Source organism: Triturus cristatus, chromosome 8 (assembly GCF_964204655.1).
Source record: "Triturus cristatus chromosome 8, aTriCri1.1, whole genome shotgun sequence".
NCBI classification, from domain to species: Eukaryota; Metazoa; Chordata; class Amphibia; order Caudata; family Salamandridae; genus Triturus; species Triturus cristatus.
In genome coordinates this window covers 424,732,787-424,757,528 of record NC_140591.1, presented here as the reverse complement: position 1 = coordinate 424,757,528, position 24,742 = coordinate 424,732,787, and the positions used below count along the sequence as shown (strand labels likewise).

The window sequence follows — 24,742 nt, the reverse complement described above, 5'->3', positions numbered from 1 at the left end:
CCTTGACACAGTGGAGCTTATTAAAAAAAGATCAGCTGCACGGAGGGGCCCACCAAATACAAATCTAGGTTTCTTACTATAAATGTAACAAGCAGTATCCAATAAAATAGAAATAGGACACTTCAATAATGTGTGTTCTGTCTTGAGCAAATCTTTTTGAGACAAAATAAGTAACCAGCTTTTTTTTTTAAATGAAATCCAGATTTGAAGTAGTACTGCTAAGTCCCTTGTTTTGAATTAATAGCCACAAAAATCAAACTGCTACTATATCTAAGGGTTGAGTAACAAACTGTTACTAGAACCCCAACTCTGCACTCAACCTTGTATTTTTTTTAAGTAAGAGTGAAATCTGCATTGTAGGTATGACGCTTTTATTTATCAAAATGAAACTGTGGGTGAGGATATATTTCTGGGGTGTAGTGATTCACATGTAGAAAGGTACACTGGGCATGACCGGCTCCCGTCCAAATCTATTGGCCTTTCTAGCTACTGTGTGATATACGATTGATTTGACCCTAATCCAGCTAGTGTTTCAGAGGTGACACTAACATGTGAGTGACTGGTCACAGCTCTATTAATTTTTAAATGACATGTTACTTAACCTAAACCAGTCCTACTGGCCTTTCAGAAGCAATCTTGTCACATTACTAACCATTAGGAGCACCTACCGGTCATTTACAGCTAATACTGGCATTTGACTAACATTTCCTCAAGCCAATGGTTTTGCCAACAAGTGATTAACGTTCATTCAAATCAGAGAAGATCCCGGCATGTCACTTTGGTACTGCCAAGTTGCCCCATCCACTGTTGGACACCTTCAGAATCTACCAGCTTTTTGTAACCAGTACCACACTACCTTCTGGGGTTTGCAGGTATGGATGTTCCACATATGAGTCCTGACTCTCAATTTCATCATCTCAAGTGCTGTTGCTAATAAGTGGGAGAAGGCTGCAGATTTTGCACTGGACATGAAGTAGGTGACTATATTACTGACATCGCCCCCCATTCCTCAATCCCCAACCCTACCAACTTTGTAGAGGCAGTCTAAACAGTAATATATTGTTACAAAAAAACAGTAAAAGCAGACACATTCAGTTTATTGTGGTGATAAAAGCCAAAGCTAAAATCATTGATGCTGATCACAAATAAAAAAACAAATGTATTCTTACAAGTAAGATTTATGTTCTGTGTTGTATTTAAATAGGCCATGACTCAACAAAAGCTCAGAAAACAATGGTCGTTTGAGACTATAATTCTTAAAAATAAAACATCAAACATCCATCCAAGATTTGGTTGGAAAAGCACAAGCTAACAAACTTACCAAGACTAGTTTCTGCCCTCCCCCATTTTAACAAATAAATATTTTGTTTCATAAAAAAATCAGAGTTCGGTAACATATATTGCCACTTCTTAAATGTATAAAAATAACCCTCCGCACCACCAGCTGTCTTGCAGTAGTACTATAAAAACATGTTACTTTTCCCATGTGAAAACCTGGTGTTTAACTCCCTGGATTTTCTCACTAGAGCTTTCTTCTGAGCGTCATCAAATTTATTCACTTGGAGATCTTGGTCACGATCAAACGGCCTTCTCTGTTGAGGCTTATTTTTTTCTTCCTTCGCTTTCTGCTTTAACTTCTTATTATGAATATCCATCAGAGATTCTGATCTTTTTGAATCCTAAAAGAAAAACACTCTTCAGTTTTCTCAAGCAGCATTATTACAGTTAATATACATCAGAATGTATTATGTCCCCTCTGCAATGGAAATAAGGATTCACAAGTGGCCCTACCAATGAAGCAATGGTGCCATTTGAAATTAAGCATTTGAAAGCCAAAACAAAGAATGTATTCAAAGTCCCTCTCACCATAATCCAACCACCCTACCTGGTTCCATTAGAGAACCACAAATGAAATCGCCATTTACATCTCAAATGTATACAATCCAAAGCATCAATATCTACCACTGATGAGAAGTTAAGATGCTTTTTTTCTGAGACCTGGAGAAGCCAAAGTAGAAGGACCCACTGGTACAGTCACATTCGGACCAAAATTCACCATTCCAAAAATCTGGAGATCCATGGGAGCTGTAAACTGCATGCTATAGGAAACTCCTCCGTTCGCTGAAATCAAAATCTATCCTAATGGCGCTATCATGATCAATGCAAGCAACAGGAACTGGAGTTCATTTGAAGATACTTTCTGTACCTTGTTCAAGATTAAAGATACGATTCTGGACCTACCTCTCTTCAGGGAATAAAACCTGAACAATTCTTATTTACTGTCAACCCTTTCCCTGCATTACCCAAAACCGAATTAAAACCTAACACTCTCCTTAAACTACATCTCATTAACACACGCTCCGTCAACAAACATTCATGAATCACAGAGCATTTCTTAATTGAATGTAGATGCCACACACTTATGATGATGCAATTTTGGTCACTCTTCAATCCCCCTCCTAACCAATCCCGGGTATTAACCACCTTTCACAAGCCCAGAAACAATGTTGTTCCCAATAAGGTCATTAAACAACACAAGTGAAGGTGATGTCAACACTCTTTGTAAAGCAGCAGACAAAAACTCGCCTATCTGCTTCAACCTAAAGTCTTTGCTCACCCTTTCTTCATGAAAACATATCGTGCATTCTGGACAAGTTAGCACCTCATCTACTCCTTTTTTTTTTAAATCAATCAATCAGTCGCTTGTTAAGCGCGACTACTCACCCGTAAGGGTCTGAAGGCGCGGGGAAGGGGGGGGGGGGAGTTAGCAGGCTCCAGCCATCAAGGGGGACGGGGGGGGGGGGGGGGGTCTGTCGAAGAGCCAGGATTTGAGGTTTCTTGCGAAGATGGGGAGCGATGTTGTCTGTCTGATGTGGAGCGGAAGGGCGTTCCAGGCTCGGGCCACGAGGAAGGAGAAGGAGCGGCCTCCCGATCTGGTCTTTCTGGTGCGGGAAACCACGGCGTAGGAGAGCTGGGCTGACCGTAGGGTCCTCTGGGGTGCGTGGAATTTGAGTCGGCTGTTCAGGTATGCTGGTCCGGTGTCGTGGAGGGCCTTGTGAGCATGGGTGAGCATCTTGAAGGGGACTCTAGCTTCGATGGGGAGCCAGTGGAGTGTGCGCAAGTACTGGGAGATGTGGCAGTGTCTTGGGAGGTCGAGGACCAGTCTTGCGGCGGCGTTCTGGATGTTCTGTAGATTGCGGGTGAGGTTTTTGTTTATTCCGGCGTAGAGTGTGTTGCCTTAGTCGAGTCTGCTGGTGACACGGGCGTGAGTGACGGTCTTTCTGTGTTCGAGGGGGATCCATTTGAAGGTCTTACGTAGGAGGTGGAGGGTGTGGAAGCAGGAGGACGAGACGGAGTTGATCTGGCGGTCCATTTTGAGCTCGGAGTCCAGGACGATTCCCAGGTTGCGTGCGTGGTTCGTGGGGATGGGCGGGCTTCCGAGGGCAGGGGGGCCACCAGGTGTCATTCCAGGCATTGGGGTTTGGGCCCATGATGAGTACTTCTGTTTTGTTGGTGTTTAGTGTTAGGCAGCTGTTTTTCATCCATTTGGCGACGGCTTCCATGCCTTCTCAAAAATTGTGTCTGGCGGTATTGGGTTCATTGGATAGGGAGAGGATGAGTTGGGTGTCGTCTGCGTATGATACAATGTTGAGTCCACAGGTTCTGACGATGGGGGCGAGCGGTGCCATGTAGACGTTGAAGAGTGTAGGGCTGAGGGAGGACCCCTGGGGGACTCCGCAGGTGGTAGGTGTAGAGTCCGAGAGGAAAGGGGGGGGACCAGTTGAGGGCCTGGTCTTGGATCCCTGCGTCGTGGAGTCTGCATATTAGGGTGCGATGAGAGACTGTGTCGAACGCCGCTGAGAGGTCGAGGAGGAGGAGGGCTGCTGTTTCTCCTTTGTCCAGTAGGGTGCGGATATCGTCTGTTGCAGCGAGGTGGGCGTTTTCCGCACTGTGTTTTTTCTGAAGCCGGATTGGTAGGAGTCGAGTATGTTGTACTCTTCGATGAATGTGGCGAGGTGGCTGTTGATGGCTTTCTCGATTACTTTTGCTGGGAACGGGAGCAGAGAGATGGGTCTGTAGTTTTTGAGGTCGATGGGGGTCCGCCGAGGGTTTCTTCAGGAGGGGGTTGACCTCTGCATATTTCCAGTCATCGGGGAATGTGGCGGTTGCCAGGTAGCGGTTGATGGTGTGGCAGGGCATGGGTGCGATGGTGTCAGCGGCTCTGTTGAAAGTGTGGTGAGGGCAGGGGTCCGTGGGGGCCCCGGAGTGGATTGACTTTATCGTCTTCAGTGTGTCTTCGTGGTAAGGGCTGTCCAGTTGTCGATCGATGGCTTCAGGGTGGTTGGGGTGGTTGGTGAGGGTTCAGTGTGTTGGTTGTCTCCGTCAAAGTTGTCGTAGATGCTCTGGATTTTGTGGTGAAAAAAGGTGCTGAGGTTTTCTCAGAGGTCTTATGAGGGAGGCACGTCGGTGGACTCACTGGTGGGTTGGACGAACTCCTTGATGATGTTGAAGAGTTCCTTGCTGCTGTGTGTGTGAGTGGAGATGGTCATCAATCGCTTTTTCCCTCGTTTTTCTGATGAGTTGGTGGTGGGCATTGGTGGCGGCTCTGAAGTTGTTGTGGGCTTCTGTGGATTTGGTGTTTCTCCAGGTCTTTTCGAGGCGGCGACAGGTGCGTCTGGACTCTCGAAGTTCGGTGGTAAACCAACTGGCTTTCTTGGCGTGGGTGTTGTTGTTTTTCTTGAGGGGGGCTATGGTGTTGGCGCTGTCAGAGATCCATCTGTGCAGTTTGGGCTGCGGTGTTGGGGTCGTCGTTTTCCACGATGGTTAGGGTGGAGCTGCTGAGTGATAAGGTTAGCTGGTCGTCGGTGATTCTGGTCCAGTTTCTTCATGGGAGCAGGTGCAGGTGTCTGTGGATGGTGGGAGTTCTGAAGGTGAAGTGGACGCATCGATGGTCAGTCCATGGGAGTTCGGTGGTGTGGCTGAATGTGATGGAGTTACCTGTTGTGAAGAGGGGGCTGAGGGTGTGTCCTGCTGAGTGTGTGGGTTCGGTCACGATCTGGCGGAGTCCAATGTTGTGGAGGTTGTCCAGGAAGGATGTGGTGCTGGGGTCCAGTTGGTTGTCGATCTGGAAGTTGAGGCCTCCCAGTAGGTTGTAGTTGGTGGACGCAGTAGCATGCGGGGGAGATGATGTCCATGATGGAGTTAGCGAAAGGTCCGCGGGGGCCAGGGGGTTTGTAGATGAGGGTTCCTCGGAGGGTGGTGGTAGGGCTGGCCAGTATCTTGAAGTGAAGGTGTTCCATCAGGTCTGTGGGCTCGTCAGCGAGTGTGGTCAGGTGGAGGGTGGATTTGTGGACAACGGCGATTCCTCCTCCCGGGCGGGTGGGGCGGTGCTTCCTGGAGATCTTGTATCCTTGGGGAATGGCGATGGCCATGTCCGGTCCAGAGGAGGTGTTGGTCCATATTTCGGTGAAGAACGCTACGTCCGGGGTGGTGCTGTCGAGGAGGTCCCATATTTCGGTGGCGTGTTTGTGGGATCGGACGTTGAGGAGAATGCATTGCAGGGTCTTCGGTCCGGTTGTGGTCTTGCGGGCGGGTTGCGCCGGGTCATGGTCTTGGCAGTACTGCAGGTGTGCCGGCAGAGGTGACAGCTGAAGGGTCCGTGGGTGTCGGCTGTTGATGCTAGCTTGCAGTTGTTGCGTCCTGGGTTGAGAGCGTGGAGTGCCGCCGGGTCGTAGCGTTGGAGAGGTCCAGGGTTCCTGGCACTGGTCGCGGTCGGGGACCAGTGCAGATGAGCTTGCCTTTGGCGCGCTCAAGTCCGCTGTGCGGACGCACAGCGGCCACCATTAAGTAGGGGTCGGGGAGAGCTGGACAGCTGGGGGGCGGTAGCGGGGAGGGGAGCTGGATTGGGCGGGTCACGTTGGATGTGCTGGGGGGGGAGGGGCCGCGGGAGCAGCAGGGGAAAAACAGGCAGAAAAAGGCAAAAAGAGAGGGAAGATTGGAAATGAGGCAGTGAAAGGTGCAAGAAAAGTGGGGGAAAGACACAGAAGGAGAGTGAGAGGGGGCGATTAAATCAGTGAAAAACGAGTGAAAACGGAGGAAAGACAGGGGGGAGTGAAAGAGGGAGATTGAAATCAGTAAAAAAAACTAGTGAAAATGGAGGAAAGACACAGAAGGAGAGTAAAAGGGGGTGATTGAAATTAGTGAAAAACCAGTGAAAATGGAGAGAAAGAGCGGAGCGAGAGAAAGGAGACAGAGGTCCACTGGACCACCAGGGATGAGGCGCAGGTAAAACCTACGGGTGGAGTAGGGCCTCGAACACCAGCACTCAAGAGTGCAGAGGCTCGGGGGAAGGCCTGACTTGATGGTGGAGCTGCAAGGGGGGAGAGCAATTTCACTGACAATGAGTCAGTGGTCTTGCTCGCCTGTCCCCGCAGCGGCCGCTATTAAGTAGGGGTCGGGGAGGGCTGGACAGCTGGGAGACGGGAGTGGGGAGGGGAGCTGGGCTGGGCCGATCGTGTTGGTAGTGCTGGGGGGGGGGGGGGGGGGGGGGGGGGAAGGGCTTGCAGGGGTAGCAGCGGCAGGGAAAAACAGGCAGAAAATGGCAAAAAGAGAGGTTAGAGTGGAAATGAGGCAGTAAAAGGTGCAAGAAAAGTGGGGGAAAGAAGGAAGGAGAGGGGGAGATTAAATCAGTGAAAAACGAGTGAAAACGGAGAGAAAGAGCGGAGCGAGAGAAAGGAGACAGAGGTCCACTGGACCACCAGGGAAGAGGCGCAGGTAAAACCTGCAGGTGGAGGAGGGCCCCGAACACCAGCACTCAAGAGTGCAGGGGCTCGGGGGAAGGCCTCACTTGATGGTGGAGCTGCGAGGGGGGGGGGGGGGGGGCAATATCACTGTCAATGAGTGGGTGTAAAATCTAATCTATTAACCAATGACTGGACTGAAATGAAACCAGAATGATGGAATTAAGACCACAAATGGCATACCTCACTGTAAGGAACAGAAACTCATCTGCAGTATTCACCGGCGGGGATGACACAAGGTAGTAAGGTGTGCGTAAGGACCCACCTTCGCAAAGGCTTCAATAAAGCCTTACACCTGAGAAACAATCGGTAACATCTTCAAGCAAATTCCAATTCGGAAGTGCTGAAAAAACCACCACCTAGAAACATTTTAAAGCCCTGGTAAACTTCTTTAATGCCGAGATCTCTAATGTAAGTGCAGCGATCCCTAATAATACAGCAGTCATTTCATTAACTGCTTAAACCATCCACACTACAACTGTGTCTCCCACCTTCTTTCTCTTACTTTAAAACTTTCTAGGAACTCAGATTACTTGCCTGGACAAAAAACAAACAAAATCTTTTACATCCCAGTCACACCAACCCCAGGTACTTTCTTGAAGAAAGATTTCATTTACCTGGTAACTTAAGACACAAACATATTAAACACTTCTCTCTCTCTCAGACTTTTAGGTGCACACAATCAACACCCTCCTCCATAAAAAGTGTATTGCAGACAATGTCACACATTCCTCTCACACGCAAAGTTTTTGATGGTTAAGTCACATGACAACTGCAAGTGTATGTGTAGCAGAAACTAAACATGAACAATCACGAATTTGGATTCAGATGATTTCAAGTAACAATCAGTGCGGGCAAAAACGTAAGACCTCCTAATCACCCTTGATCATGGCTAGCAAACAACCTTGATCCTCCTTGATAGTTCAGCTGTCGACAACACAGTTTACCACACTATCCTGCAGGTTTAAAGAATAGGCAGGGAATCTAGAGGACAGCTCATGAAAGAATTGGCTTGTTTCTTTCCTCATACATTGAGTAAACAAATATGTAGCAGATCGTCTGGCTCATCACTGTAAAAAGGTCTTCCCTCTCCACACTACCTTGCCATATCTATTTGCATAAGTTAACTCAAGTACTAGACTTTCAGTGGGTACAATTCGAGCTACTTAGACAAATTTCCCATTGAGAATAATATACAAGTCAACTTAGGCACTCTTATGTCTCAAGCTACACAGCCTTTCAACTGGCATCCAAAATAACGCATTTGTCGTGAACGAGTACCAAACCAGATTGTAAAAAAATACATAGGATTTTAATAGTACAAGTCTCTATCATATAAAAATTATGATCAATTGTTTTCCTCTCTATATTCAACATTAAGGTTACATTAAACAGTTAAAAACATAGTCCATTCCAAACGAATATAAACAATTTTGCACAAACATAAATCACATTCTTTTTCAAAAACAAAACAGCACAACAATACAAGGTAGAATAATTAAGACAAATCAATTTGTCTATTGAGCAGCTGCACGTCTGCTATTACTATCAACAGGGATCACTGATTACATCAATTTATCATGCAGAGTTTCCCAATGTGCAGCAGATTCTGAAATTATATACGCTGACTTGCATATTGTTCTCAAGGGAAAGATTTTCCAAGTTACTGTTTAGTGGCAACCATTCCCCTTGTAGTGTGGTGTTCCTCGCGTTATAGAAAGTGTACGATTCCAGCTAAACACAGAATATACCCAGATTCTCATGCACTTAGAGAATCGGGCAGAGCAGCAAGCTAGCACTGGGGAGTGCGAAGGAAACCAACGTTTCGTAGAGTGGCACAGAGTGGAGAAGAGTGATGTGGAGTGGCATAGAGTGGAGTGTCAGAGTGGAGTAGAGCTTAATGGAGTAGAGCATAACAGAGTGGAGTATTGTGTCGTGCATTATCGTAGAGTGAAGTGGCATAAATCACAGTGGTGCAGAGTAGACTGGCGGAGAGTGCAATGATTTAGAGTAGAGTGGCGTAGAACAGAGTGGAGGGGTGCTGCGTAGAGTGGAGCTGCATAGACTGCAGTGGCGTAGAGTGCAATGGTGTAGAGTGGGGGAACAGTGTGGAGTAGAGTGGACTGTGGAGGATAGAGTGCAGAGGTGTAGAGTGGCATAGAGTGTAGTGGTGCAGAGCAAATTAAAGTGCAGTGGCATAGAGTGAAGTGATGCAGAGTAAAGTGGCATAGAGTGCAGCAGGGTCGAGTGGAGGAGAGCGCAGTGGTGTAGAGTAGCAGAGTTCAGTGGTACAGAATGCAGTCTTGCAGAGTAGTGTTGTAGAGTGCAGTGGCGTATAGTAGAGTGCTGCAGAAAGTAGTGGTGTACAGTACAGTGCTGCAGAACAGTCTCGCATAAAATGCAGTGACGGAGAGCACAATGGCGTTGAGTGCAGTGGCATTGAGTACAGTGGTGCAGAGTGCAGTGACAGAGTAGAGTGCTGCAGAGTAGAGTGGCGTAGAATAGAGTGGACTGGTATAGAGTGTAATATTGCAGAGTATAGTTATGTAGAGTGCAACGGCATAGAATTTAGCAGCGTTCAGTACGGTGTAGTAGAATGCAATGGGATATTTTAGAGTAGTTCACAGTAGAGTGGAGTGGTGCACAGCAGAGTGAAGTGGAGTGACCTAGACCGGCGTGATGTAGACCACAGTGGCGAAGAGTGAAGTGGTGCATAGTAGAGAAGAGAGCATTGGCACAGAGTATAGGGTGTAGAGTAGAGAGGTGTAGAGTGAAGTAGCGTAGAGTGCAGTAATTCACAGTACATTAGAGTGTAGTGGTGTAGAGTGCATTGGCATAGAGTGCAGTAGAATGGCGTAGAATAGAATGGTGCAGAGTAAAGTGCAGTTGCACAGAGTAGAGTAGTGTAGAGTTCAGCGGAAGAGAGTGCAGTGTTGTAGAGTAGGGTGTCAGAGTGTAGTGGCGTAGATTGGTGCAAAGTAAAGAGCAGTGGAGTAGAGTGGTGCAGTGTTCATTGGCAGAGAGTGCAATGGTGTAGAGCAGAGTGACAGAGTGCAGTGGTGTAGAATGCAGTGGCGTAGAGTATAGTGGTGTAAAGCGCAGTGATGTAGAGTGTATTGGTTTTGAGTAAAGTGGTATGGAGTAGTGCTGGGTAGATTACAGTGGCGTGGAGTGACAGAGTGGAATGGCGCAGAGTGGAATAGAGTGCAATGGCATAGAGTAGATGGTTTCAGAGTAGAGTGTAGTGGTGCAGAGTGCAGTGTCAGAGTGGCGCAGAATAGAGTGGGACAGAGTAGAACAGAGTGGCGTAGAGTGCAATGTCAGAGTACAATGGTGTAGAGAGCAGTGGCGTAGAGTGTTGCAGAGTAGATTACAGTGCTGTAGGGTGCAGTGGTGCAGAGTAGATTGCCATAGAGTCCAGTAGTGTAGAGTGCATTCGTTTTGAGTAAAATGGTGTTGAGTCCATTGGCATAAGAGTGCAGTGGTAAGAATAGAATGCAGTGGAGAGTGATACAGAGTAGAGTGGAATGATGCAGCGTAGATTGCAATGGCATAGAGTACAGTGGTGTAGAATAAAGTGTAGTGGCGTAGACTGCAATGGCACAGAGTAGGTTGTTTCAGGATAGAGTAAAGGGGCGCAGAATCGATTGGTGCATGGTAGAGTGGAGTGGTGCAGGGTAGAGTACAGTGGCATAGGGTGCAGTGGTGCAGAGTAGAATAGACTGCACTTTGTAGAGTGCAGTGGCGTAGAGTAGAGAGGCGTAGAGTACAGTGTCGCACAGGCACATACTAGAATGATGCGGAGTAGAGTGGTGCAGCGTAGAGTGCAGTGGCATAGAGTGCAGCATTGCAGAGTAGAGTGGCACAGAGTGGAGTGGCACAGAGGCACATAGTAGAATGATGTGGAGTAGAGTGGAGAGCCGTATAATTAAGTAGAGTGGAGTGGTGCAGAGTAGAGTGCAGTGGCATGGAGTGGTGCAGAGAGGGGTGGGGTAAGTGGAGTTTACAAGGTGTGGTAGTGCACTGCCATTATAGACAACACATCCTTTACTGAAATGACCATTACATTAGCACAGACATACAGTTTTACTGATGAAAGTATACAGAGCACAAACGATAATGTCTGGAAACGTCATCACCTAGTGCATTGATTTGTTTTGATCATATTAAAATATTTGCCTCCATCACACTTCAGAATTAACAAAAAATGAAAATTTGCTTCATTTCTAGCAAACCAAGAGTAGCAAGCATGATCGCCACAAAAATTCTCACCTCAAGTCTGAGGTAGAAAAGTAAGCACCAAGCTCTCTGGAAGACTGAGCCTGACATTAGACCTTTGCCTTTGAATGCACAGCTAATGTGACCCAATAAGAGCAAGATTTTAAGGGCCGATTTACAGAAAGGGAGCACTCAGAAGGAAAAAGTGAAAATGGTATATGCCCCGGAAGGGACAAACTCAAGCTGGACAGCCAATATAGCCAGCAAATAGAAAACAAGCAAATGTGATTTACAAACCACAACGCCAATGTTAAGCAATGGTAAGAATGCATTCCCAGAAAATCTTTCCGAATGTTCCCAAGATGTTGTTAGCAGTCAAAGAGCTGCACTGTCTGGTAGGCTTTGACCTAAAAAGCAATAGGTCTGGAAAGTTTTGTGGAGATTCGTCAAACAGGGGCAAAGTTATCAGTGAGCAAAAATCAGAGGAATCGCTATACCTGGGAATCCTAACTACTGAGAGGAGATATAAGTATTGATATATATTTTTTTCCTAGGCAGAAAGAGAAGGCAAATGATGCTTAGATCTCTGTTTTACCAAGGAGTATTTCCCATAATACTACAGACCGTTCTAATAACATACATGAAGGGTAGGCTTTTTTAAAATTTAAATCTGATTTATAATAGAACACCAGCACACTGTTATGTGTTGGTGCACAGCATTTATTTTCGCTTATCGGAGTGATTAATTTCCACACCAGTCTGCATGCACTTGATATTTCTTCGGTATCAGCAATTCTCGCTCGCAGTTCCCCCACTCACATTAATCATTATCCAATAGTATGAAGGCTGAGTAGGACCTGCATCTGGAAACCACATGTACCTAGTGAGTGCAAATTATTTGCCTCCACGTGTAAAACTGTCAGTGGAGTACACAAATACTTAAAAATCTGGCATCAAAACCTAGCGCCACAACGAGTCAGTAAAATTAAGATTTGATTTGAATTTCTTAAGCGGGACAGTTGTACAAAGGTCTTCCAGCGCTAATGTCCCTGTAGTGATCCAAGTGCATCCAAAACCAAAGAGAATCATATGGTGAAGAGCCCTGTCTTTAACAGTTTCTGAAACAGTTTCGAAGAGGACAGTAGGTTATTACTTCATTTGAGTCCCATCAAGAATTTTTTCCACAGAATATGGAGCGTGCAAATGTGCATTTCATACTTACATTGTATGTTGACACCTTCTCAGCCAATCGTTTGTCTCTTTGCGAAATTGGCAATTCCTCTTCAACTTTAGTGATTGGGGTCTTTCCTTCTTGTTTCTCCTTTACAAAACAAAAGATTACATTAATTGAAGGTCAGGCTGAATATAGTCAGATGGTGCCATGCAATATAATATACAAGGAGATCAACGTCTAAATCCTGGAATTGCAGTTAAAATGGATAGCGATAATACATTTAAAGTAAAAATTTCCTAAATCATGGAACATTCTCCCAATGGCCACTTGTAAAATTACCATTCTTTCCCAATCAACCACATGTATCATTGCTTTGCTGTCGGTTTAATTGATTTAAGTGGATCATCATTCCTTCCACTGAATGAGTGTGCTTACTCATGCGATAATTAGTTTCCAGTCAACACTGAATGGGAAAAAAAAAAAAACATTTGCAATGCAATAGGTCTCGCCTTTGCGAAAGTTTGAGCTATTGGCATTGTAAATGACAATGCCTTTTATTTATGTGTTTTGAAAACCTGCAAGCGGTGCGTAAACACGCACTTTTTACTTCTAGTCGTTGCTTACGAGAAGCAAGGCTGGCAGTAACTGCGCCTCTTTTACTGCCAACCTTGCTTCTCATAAGCAAAGACTACAAGTGCAAAGTGTCAAAACAAGGAGGAGTGGCGCGTGAACCAGCCACTGCCGGACCAGGCAGTTTCCAAGACCCTTTATTTAAAGGCCTTGCTCTTTAGAGCCGCGCGCCCCTGGAGGCCTGTTCAGTTCTAGCCAACTGTGATGCCTTGGGCCAAAATCCGATTACTGTACAGCTGGTTGCCAACCTTCCTTGTGTCTTGGCACGAACCTCTCCATGCCTGTCGGGGCACGCCTATGGTTCTGCACGTGTGAGAAGGGAATATGGCAACATAAAATGTGTGTAGTAAGAAGTCTGCCGTTAGCCCTCGAGCCACCACTCCTAATGGAAGAAACCAAGCGGTGGAATGTTGCTACCTGCAGCCACCGCGCTGCTACAAGGCGGCGTGTTCTTGTGCGTGAAACAAACACTGCGTGCACACGCCCCTGAGCCTCTGCAGACAGCATGATGCCAGCCACTGGTGAAGCAGTTACCCGAACATCGATTTCCTACTCCTGCACGGTAATGGTCACCTATGCTGCCGATGCCTACTGGATCAGAGCAGGGGAAAAGTGGCAAGCAAGCTCACGCCAGATTCAAGGAGATTAAAGCAGAAGCTTGCAATTGCCCATCTCTAAACTACACGTCACCAACATGTTTAACAACACAGAAGCATTTAAATAGTATACTCGCAATATAAGCATTTAAATAGTAACCTCGCTAAGGGAGGCGGACGGAGCGTCTTAGGAGGAGTGTTCTGTATAGCCCCTCTGTGGGCGGGACTTACTCGCCAGCACGCAGCAGGACTCCGCCTTCTCATGGTGAGGTACTTGTACATACTCACTTATGCAAATGGAAATAAATGCAAAACAATTCACAAGCGATGCCTTCCACCCCTCCGAGCCCTGCCGCCTGCTGCACTCAAGGCAACTTAAAATGAGATCTCCCGAGAGTCTGTAGTGCTGATACTTTTAGTTAGTGAGTAGTAGAGAGTGAGTAGTAGAGAGTAGTAGAGAGTGAGTAGTAGAGAGTGAGTAGTAGAGAGTAGTAGAGAGTGAGTAGTAGAGAGTAGTAGAGAGTGAGTAGAGTAGTAGAGAGTAGTAGAGAATGAGTAGAGAGTGAGTAGTAGAGAGTGAGTAGAGTAGTAGAGAGTGAGTAGTAGAGAGTAGTAGAGAGTGAGTAGTAGAGAGTGAGTAGAGTAGTAGAGAGTAGTAGAGAATGAGTAGAGAGTGAGTAGTAGAGAGTGAGTAGAGTAGTAGAGAGTGAGTAGTAGAGAGTGAGTAGTAGAGAGTGAGTAGTAGAGTGAGTAGTAGAGTGAGTAGTAGAGAGTGAGTAGTAGAGAGTGAGTAGTAGAGAGTGAGTAGTAGAGAGTGAGTAGTAGAGAGTGAGTAGTAGAGAGTGAGTAGTAGAGAGTGAGTAGTAGAGAGTGTAGTAGAGGGTGTAGTAGAGGGTGTAGTAGAGGGTGTAGTAGAGGGTGTAGTAGAGGGTGTAGTAGAGGGTGTAGTAGAGTGTAGTAGAGTGTAGTAGAGTGTAGTAGAGTGTAGTAGAGTGTAGTAGAGTGTAGTAGAGTAGTAGAGTGATTAGTAGAGAGCGAATAGTAGAGAGTGAATAGTAGAGAGTAGTAGTGAGTGAGTAGTACAGAGTAGTAGAGAGCTAGTAGTAGAAAGCTAGTAGAGAGCGAGTAGTAGAGAGCGAGTAGTAGAGAGCGAGTAGTAGAGAGCGAGTAGTAGAGAGCGAGTAGAGTGAGTAGAGAGTGAATAGAGTGAGTAGAGTAGTAGAGAGTAGTAGAGAGTGAGTAGTAGAGAGTAGTAGAGAGTGAGTAGTAGAGAGTAGTAGAGCGTAGGGAGGGAGGGTTGATTGTGAATATGTAAAAGATATCAATGTTGGAGAACTAGAGTTACAGGTAATTAACTAATTTCTTCTCCAACATTGGATCTTTTATATATTTACATGCTGGAATCAGAATAGCAAGCGGGATACATCAGAAAATATAGGTGGTAAGCAGACTCACCTTTATTTGTCCCCGGGAGAAACACCTCCCAGAATACGTCGGCTCTTCCAGGTCCAGGATGGGGTGCGGGGCAGGTTGCCACGTGCGGCGTGCCTTGTACTGGATCTTGAGAAGGCGTTCAACACCCTGGCGTGGCAATACATCTTTGAGGTGCTCCGAAGGGTGGGCGTAGGGCCTCAATTTATAGCGTACAACCGGCTATTATACACCGACCTTACCACCAGAGTTCGATAGGCCGCTATGTGTCCCCCCCCATCCCGATCATGCGCAGCACCCGTCAGGGGTGCCCCTGTGCCCCGTCATATTTGCCATCGCCATGGAGCTGCTGGTGGCACGACTGCGGGAGGTGGGCGAGCACTGAGGCATCCCATTGGGAGGTCACACTCATTGTATCGCCCTATATGCGGATGATCTCCTCATCTATGTTAGAGACATCACAGCAGACCTCACCCCTCTATGGTCCACGCTCACAGAATTCGAAAGGGCTGCAGGGTTATGGGTGAATTGGGGGAAATCCTCTATCTATCCCCTGCACCCAAATACCCCACACAGGGAAATTAGTCTGGGAGATGCCTCACTGGCATGGAAGGGCGACGCCCGCGCTATTTAGGTGTCAGACTCTACCATGAGCCCCGTGACCTCCTGGAAGGCAACCACTACTGGGCCCTCCGAGGACTTAAAAGTCAAATCCATTTTTGGCAGACCCTACCTTTGGCTCCCATCGGGAGGGTAGTCTTATCCAAAATGATCATGGTGCCCTGGCTTCTTTACTACTTTACTAAAATCCCAGTTATCACGCGGTGGACCTTCTTCCAAGAGCTCAATTCATTACCAATCTCCCTGATCTGGGGGAGGGGCCGCTGCAGAGTGGCCCTGTCGGACAAGGGAGGGATGAGTTCCCCGTCAATCGAAGCCTATTTTTTAGCGGCATAGCTACAGTGGCTATCACGCTGGATAGCGCACCGCAACCTCGGGGAAACGGTAGCACAGGACGGACAGATGACAGTCCCGGAGCTGACCCGAATGCTCCTTCCGGGTACCAAACCCAACCCGGCTCATCCATTATTGGTCAAAGCGGCCAGAACCTGTACCATGCGAATTCACCGCACGTCCAAGGGGACTCCGTTATATTCCCCATTACTGCTACTGGCAGGACTCCCTAAAGGACATGAATTCTACACTGCGGGAGAGCTTAGGATTTGAACCGAACACCAGCTCACCGAAACTGAAGCCCTATTCTCCGACGGCCAGCTGCTCTCGTTCGCAGACTTGGCCGAAGAAAGCGTGCTTCCGACTGGCCAATTACTACTACACCGGCAGCTGGTGGTGAACTGCGCACGGACCTGGGACCTAGGGGACGGGGAACCCACGACTCACCCGGTGTTGCACACACTACTACATATGGGGGCTGGCAGACACCACATCACATGGATCTATAAATCCATCATGAAACTCACACACGTACCACTGACACGATTACGGCTCCGCTGGGAGGAGGACTTTGGCCGCAACCTCCATGATAGAGTGGCTGACAGCCCTAGAACACCACAAAAATGTGCCCCGCAACCAAAGATTTAAAAATGTCCAGTTTAACGTGTTACACCGAGCGTATCTCACGCCGGCGCGGCTTAAGCGCTTGTACCCGACATCCCACTTTGAATGCCCCCGCTGCCACACTCCGGACGGCCCGTTTATTCACATGCTTTGGACATGCCCCGTGATCCAAACCTGCTGGACCACAGTACACACCACACTACACACAGTCACAGGCCTAACAGATTTCCACACATGGGAGGCATGCGTTCTAGGCATCTTTTTTTTTTTTTTTTTTTAAACCGTTTATTACAAAATTCAAAAAATATACAAAGATGGGCCTACAACCTTCAGGCCGGCCGCTAGCAAGCAAAAGGAGCATGTGATACAAACAATAGCGCGCATGCCGCGGCAAAGGGAAATGCACAGGAGGTAGAAGCGGTGGTAGCCACGCCATCCGGACCCCACATAACGGTTTCATTTTAATATAAATAACAACAAAAAACAAATCCACAAGGCAACCCATAATCGGAAACAGCAGCATGTGCTCCCCTAGAGGGGGGACCCTACCAATCCCTAGGAGTATCAAGGGGGGGAAAAGGTCAAGACGGGGATTAGGTGGACTCAGTGCCCGGAACCGGGGAGATAAACTGGCTAAGGGGACGGGGCCGGTGACGGATCGGGCAATAACGGCGGGGTACAGATTCCCCCGCGGTAGGCGTTCCAGGGGCCCCATACGTTCAGCCATGTCCCAGGCTTACCTCTCGCAACATACACCACCTTTTCCCGAAACATGCACCAATCCATGTTATCCTTCCATGCCGAGACAGTCGGCGACCTCTGGGAACCCCACAGTTGAGCAATGTCGCGTTTGGCCACCATATATCCCAGAGTCACCCACCGCGTCTGCGGCACCGAGTAGTCGGTTGGCTCCCACACGTTCAGAAGGCACCTCCTCGCTTCGGGCAGCAGCGACACACGCGTAACCACCCGCAGGACCTCATGCACACCACGCCAGAATCGCTCCACCTCCGGGCACTCCCACAAAATATGGAGAAAGGTCCCCAACGAACCACACCCACGCTTACACAACCCGTCCACAGCATAGCCCATACGCAGTAGCCTTGGCCCTGTGACATAGACCCTATGGAATATCTTGAGCTGGACGAAGCGAAGGCGGGCCGGTATGGCCACCTCTTTCGGGGAGGCCACCGCAGATACCCAGTCCTCGTCATCCAGCTCCAATCCATCGGCCACCCATGCCTCACGAAGGTTAGTCAGCAGTCCCGAGCGGTCATTGATAAGTTTTTTTATAGATTAATGAAATCGTGCTGTCCGGTACATGTCCATCGAGCACTCTATCCTCCAGAGGGGAATACTCCGGGATGGAGGCAACGTCCGGGAATACGGAGCATAGCGCATGACGGATCTGCATATACCGAAAGTACTCCCTGTCCTGCAACTGGAATTCTGTCTGTAGCATCTCGAACGTTTTGAATCCCCCCCTCGTCCAGAGATCACCCACCCTGCTGATGCCTATCATGTCCCACTTCTCAAAGCCCTTCGAGGTCCACAGGGAGCCCAACTGCTCAGATGCGTATAGTGGCGACGCCCGGGTCAAACGATCTTTCCACCCCATCGCCACATTAGCCGTGTGCCACACTCGTACCATGACACGCGTGGGGCCCGTCAGACGTGCGTCAAGCGAGCTGGAGTAAAGCGCTCGGTTATAATCACCACCCGGCAGTAACATCTTATCCATTTCAAAGGCCGGGTTTAGAGCGGGCCCGTACAGGCCGCGATTAATCGCAGCCAGCTGAGAGGCCCAATAATACCGTTTGATATCCGGGAGGGCAATCCCCCCGTCATACCACGGGAGCGTCAGCTTCGCCAGGGCGATACGCGGTCTACCTTCCCAGAACAGTCGGCGCTGCAAACTCTCCACCTCGCGAAAGTAGCGCGCCGGGACGACGTCCATTGTGTTCTGCAGAGCGTACAGGAAACGCGGCAGCGACATCATCTTAAACAATGCCGCCCGGCCGAGCGGCGAGAGCGGCAAGCGCCTCCAACGCGCGACATCCTCCTTCAGGCGCTGGAGGGGGGGAAGCAAGTTCTGACTATATCGGGCCTCCGCGTCCAGGGTAATGAAGACACCCAGGTACCGAAATCCCCGCGGGGCGATCTGGATAGGACAGCCCCGCGGAAGGATAGGATCCTCCCCAGAGAGAACATAGACGCATGATTTAGCCCAGTTGATGACAAGGCCGGAGTTAAGACCAAATGAATGCAATACATCAACCAGTACTATCAGCGATTTACGTGGGGAAGCCAGGTACGGGAGAATATCGTCAGCATATAGAGATACGCGGTCCTCATACTCGGGGGTCCAGCGGAGACCACGAATAGAAGGTTCCCACCGCAGCCACTCCGCTAGGGGCTCCAAGGCGAGCGCGAAAAGGAGCGGCGATAACGGGCAGCCCTGCCGCGTGCCCCTGCCCAGCTCGAACGGAGCCGACACTCTACCGTTCACAACCACCTGCGCCAGCGGGCCAGAGTACAACAATTTTACCCAACTGATGAATCCTGGGCCAAACCCAAACTTCGCGAGCGTCGCCCAAATATAAGGCCATTCAAGCGTGTCAAACGCCATAGTGGCGTCCAAGGACGCCAAAATGGCCGGCTCTCGTATGAACGGGACACGAGCGAGCACCCCATGCAAACGCCGCAGGTTAAGCGCTGTATTGCGATGAGGGATAAAGCCGGACTGATCCTGGTGAATCAAGTCACACACTACGCCGACCAGCCGATTGGCCAACACCTTGGCGAGGATTTTGGGCTCCGCATTCAATAGTGAAATAGGCCGATAGGATGTGACCCGGTCCCGTGGCCTCCCCTCCTTATGGATAACCACGATAGTAGCTAGACGCTGGTCTAGCGGGAGGGAACCCGCCGAGTGGGCCGCGAGGAACATAGCACGGAGATGCGGCGCCAGCGTATCCGGTCGCAGTTTATACAACTCGATGGGAAGACCATTAGGACCCATGGCCTTGCCGGAAGCGACCGAACGTATGGCGAGGGCAATTTCTTCGGAAGTTGGAGCGGCGTCCAACGACACTCTGTCCTCCCCCGAGAGGGAAGGCAGCGCGATATCCCTGAGCAGGGCATGGGAATCCTCTTCAGAGCGGGAGGACACCGGGGAATATACCCCACGGAAATAGTCTGCAAAGCAGGAGACAATTTCTTCTGGTTCAGTGACACACACACCATTCTGTTTCTCAATCAACGGGACAACTCTACTCGCTCTCTCCTTTTTGTCCAGCCACGCAATCAATTTACCAGCCTTATCACCCACATCATACAGTCTCCCCTGTTGCTGTCTACTGAGGCCCCTGGCCGCCTCCGTGACGAGGGCCTTATAGGCCGCTTGCTTGAGTCGGAGAACATGTAATTTGTCATCCGTCACCCCACATTCTAGAGCACCCTCCAACTCGGTTATCTCAGCTTCAACACGGGTCACCTCCTCCCGCTCGCGCCTCCGGGAATGGGAAATAAGGGACAAGGCCTCTCCCCGGAGTACCGTCTTGAACGCCTCCCACAATGAGACCGCCGATGACACAGACCCCACATTCTCGTCAAAGTAGCACTTAAGGGATTTAACCAGCTCTGCGCGAATGGTGGGGTCACGCAGGTACCAGGGATTAATCGGGACCACCCTACCCTCTCCCCTCGGAAGAATATCAAAGTGCAACAAGAGCGGGGAGTGGTCCGAAATACCCCGTGCCAAATGGCACACCTCCCCTATCCTCCCCACATGCGCCGCCAGAACCAGGACATAATCTAGCCGTGAGAGACTACCATGAGCCCCTGAATGGAAGGTGTACTGTAGCTGCGTGGGATGTTTCAAACGCCAACAATCCACCAGCCCCAAGGTATCCAAGAGGCCAGACAACCACGCCTGGGCATGGGGGAGATCCCTAGGGGGGGTGACGATCCACAGTTCCGGAAACCACAGCATTAAAATCCCCCCCCACCACTAGAATCCCCTCCGGAAGGCCAAGGAGGAGGCGCCCCAGATCCGCAAAGGTGGTCGTCTGCAGCCCCGGCGGGATATAAACAGACACAAAGACGACCACTCTGCCCTCCATTCTACCCACCAAAACCGTGTAACGTCCCCTGTCGTCATGGAGCACTTCATCAATCTCCAACGGGAGCGAGTTCTTAACCATAATGCCCACACCCCTTGAACCAGACGTGAAGCCCGAATGGGCCACAAGGCGGTAGCCCCGTCGATTCATAGCACAAAAGGAGTTGCCAATGAGGTGCGTCTCCTGCAGAAAAACTATATCGGGCGAAATTCGCTTCAAGAACTGCAGGACCACACCTCGTTTTATCCTGTCCCCCAATCCATTAACATTCCAGGATAACAGACTCAGTCCCCTACCCCCCATCATAAACAGAAGCCATCACTCGTCCCCCAGAGAGCACTTTAGAAATAACACAACGATACTTTTGCCTTGTGGTATAAACGAACAACACCCCACCCCAACCCACCCACCCCAACAAAACTCCCCCCTCCCTTCACCCCTGCATGAGCCCAGACAGCCCCCCCCCAACTTGCAGTGTGCCTGTCGCCCCTATATAATGAAACTAGCTAAACCCCCTAGAGGAGGAAAGAGTATCCCTTCTAGACCCCACACAACCTCCAAGGGAGGGGAAAGAACAGAGACAGAAGCTTGGTCGAAAGTGGCATCATAGTCGTCCAGAGTGAGGCCCAATATCAACCCCTCAGTCCCGATCCTGTGGGCCGTCTCCTCCCGCCGCCCCCCCCCACCATCTCGATCACTACCCCCAGACAGAGTTTCCAGCCAGTCCCCGGCCGCTTCGGGACGATCAAAAAAGTGCGTGCGACCATCCACCTCTACCCGCAGCTTGGCCGGGAAGAGCATGGCGTATTTTAAGTTCATGTCCCGGAGATGGCGCTTGACACCCAGGAAACTCAGTCTCTGCTTCTGGACCGCTTGGGTAAAATCGGGATACAAGTTCACCTCCATATTTTCCAGCTTAAGCGGCCCTTGCAGTCTGGAGGCTTGCAAGATCGCATCCCTGTCCCGAAAGTTAAAAATCCGGGCAATGAGAGGCCGCGGAGGGGCTCCGACCTTCGGCCTTCCCCCGGGAACTCTGTGGGCCCTCTCCACGGCAAAGAATTTACTCAGTCCCCGAGGCTGGAGATAGGTAGCGATCAGGTCCTCTACAAAAAGATCCGCCGCCGCCTCCTCCCGTCCCTCGGGTACTCCGATGATGCGGATATTATTCCTCCGGGCCCGACTCTCGGAATCCTCCAGGCGCCGATCCATAAGCGCACTCGCCTGACGAAGTCGGTGCACCTCCGTTTGGAGGGCCGCCACCTCAGTCGTGAGGCCCGACGTGGTTCGGGCTAAAGAATCAACCCGGTCGTTGGTCTTGGAGAGATCAGCCCTCACCAGGCCGACATCCACGAGGACCGCGTCGATCTTATGCGCCAAGGTGTCGAACCGCTGGCCCACCGAGGCCTTCATCTCAGCAATGGCGCCCATGACGTCTTGCAAAGTCAGATCCGTGGGCAAATCCGGGGCATCAGGGGGGCCCTCAGAGGACTTGTGCGGCCCGCCGGGAGATCCCTTCTGGAGGGTATAGCGGTCCATAATATTGGCCTGATGTACGGCGCCACGCCGGGTCGATTTGGTCTTCGACCGATCTCCGTCTTGTTTCGTGGCCATCGCCACGGGTCACACACCCGCACCAGCTACGCCGTAGAGGGCAGGCAATCAAGGCCACGAGCTCCGGGGGGCCACCCCAGGTCGGCAGGGTGGGTCACAGCCGGCAGGCAGGCAGGGTCTCCCAGCGAGGCCACACCAACACAAAGAGTTCCGCGATCTCACCTGCAGAGACGGCAAGGGGGTGCGAAAGTGAAAGCGAAAGTGCGGGGTACGCGACTCGCCAGGCCCATCCCGCCGTTGTTGTTCACTTTGCCACTGGGTCACCCCTCAGCGCAAATCCGGGGTCCGGCGAGAAGTAGGCCGCAAACTTCAATCGGTGCTCACTCCGGTACCCGAAGTCCGATTCAAGAACGGGGAACGGGTACCACCTCGGCTCAGGCTCACCGACACAGTCCCCTCAACCAAGGCAGGATGAAGACAGGATAAACGTAGGAGGTTGCGGAGGTCCTCGGGAGCCTCGCACCTACGCGGCCATCTTGGTTGCGCGCTAGGCTCCTCCCGTTCTAGGCATCTTTAAGCGCAATAAACAAAAGAAGGTAGAGACCAAATTCGCTCTGCTGGCCGTACTTCTAGCGAAACGTAGGGTGGCAATGCACTGGCGCGCAACAGAGGGTCCCTCAATAGCAGCGTGGTGGGGGGCGGTGAAGAAATGGGCCGCAGCTGAAGAAGACCTCATCCGTCAGGAGGAAGCTTGTGGCATACAACAACATCCCATTTCATTAGAATGGGCAATGCTCCTGCATGACTTTAAGCAAACACATGCTAGTGGCGCAGAGCCCCCGCTAGACACCCAAGTGGCACCTGAACCAGGCACATACTAATCCGCCCACACACTCCCCCTCCCCCTGCTACGCCAGCTCATCCACCTGACCACCCTCCGGGAAACACGACATTGAACAGGATAGGGAAAAGTGCCTACAGGTAATTGAATAACATGGAGCTCCACTACACTTGCCCCCGCCTTATGCGACCCCTCCCCCTACCCCCCGACCCGTCACTCCGAGTTACGAATCCCCACGTTCAGTTTAGATCCTGGATTACCATTTGCCGACACCCCTTGCGGGGGACTATGAGCTAGAGACTGTTATACAGGTTGGAGGAACGCGTTAACCTTGCCAATGACCGCTCCCTCGTTGCCTCCCGGCATCTCAAGGCGGAGGTTTTCGGGAGGCCCCCCCTCCATTGATCGACAAATTGATTACTTGATTAATTGCCTCGCTGCTCGTTGTCACGACAATGTTAATGTTGATTGGAATACTGCAGCAGACAAGTATGAAGTGTGATTAATGTATGACGTATAAATATGAAATCCAATAAAAAGGTCACAATAAAAATAATCTGTTGCAACGTGGATAAGAAAGTCATTGGCACTTGGACCATCTCTGGCTGTTAATAATATCTATGTGGTTTCTGCCTCATATCAATTAGAGTAATCTCAGACTTGTACTGCTGGTAAACATATTTGTTGTAGGACTCGTCGTCATGCATTGCTTCTTCTCCAAAATCTGAAACATATCTCACATCTAATTGTATTGAACAATAAGCTGGCAGAGAGGCATAATTGCAAGCCTCTTTTTCCTAATCTTCGTGCAATAACTGAACTGGAGATAAATCGGTCACCCTTAATTGTGAAAAAACATTTCCTCCCATGTTTTACATTGACTGTGTGGTCCTCAACGGTATGGTCATCGTCGACGGTATGGTTGAAGGTTCCTTTGTCGTTGATGGGATGCTCACCGTCAACGACATACTAGTCGTTGACAGCGGAGTTTTGTGTCCACCCACTACATCATACAGCATGGGGCACTGGGTCAGCCTACTTCAGCCATGTGAGTAATGGCATTCTGTGTTTTTAAGTGTCAAGTTCTACTATGGTGATGTGTGGTCGCTTTTAGTCAATATTTCTTTTTTTAGATTTGCGAAGACCCAGCAGATTCGTCAGCATTAATGATTAACAAATATAAAACAAGCATTGGCAAATCTAAAAGTCTGACAGGAATCACTAGATCTATAGAGTTTGCCAATGCTTGCAAACATGTGCAGGCCAGCTTAGATGGAGGCCTTTTTAATTTCGATCATGTTCACTTTTTATGTCTATTGCATAGGTTTGTAAGAAAATAAAAACAACATCAGAGGCTTTCAAGGATGGATTTGTTGGCATAAGAATGCTTTCTTTTCATTTTCTAATTAAAATAGACTAGACCTGAATATCGGTCTCAGATGTTCACATTATCGGTCTGATTCTTTAGTCACCAACTTATGCATCTCCACAATTCCTCAAATGTCAATCATTTTCGATTGCTGCCAAAATATGTGTGATTTTACTGTTGGATATTTGGCTATTATTTCCAAGACATTTATTGCAAACAACTTCTCTGGGAAGGCACGCAAGGTTTAAGAATTAATGTTAGAAAACCAGGAACGATCTAATGAAGCTTTTTGAACCCCTGCAACAGATTCTTTATCTGAAGCTTAAAATACTAAGATATTAAAAGTTAATATGTAGGCCTACTGTCAGGCTGAAGCCAAAGCTAAATGGAATTCTAATGAAAAACAATTTTATATTTGAGTCTGTTTAAT

General features: G+C 49.2%; 1 protein-coding gene across 1 annotated transcript in view; it reads right to left on the bottom strand.

The window, feature by feature from the left end:
• Window positions 1–1,076: 1,076 nt before the first annotated feature.
• The window catches only part of GPALPP1 (GPALPP motifs containing 1), a 145,671-nt gene continuing 122,005 nt past the window's right edge, over window positions 1,077–24,742 (bottom strand). The window contains exons 7-8 of the mRNA XM_085621823.1: window positions 12,241–12,339; window positions 1,077–1,679 (exon numbers count right to left, since the gene is read on the bottom strand). Coding sequence (XP_085477949.1) covers window positions 1,461–1,679; window positions 12,241–12,339 — 318 coding nt within the window. The 3' untranslated portion in view covers window positions 1,077–1,460. The remainder of the gene's footprint in view (window positions 1,680–12,240; window positions 12,340–24,742) is intronic.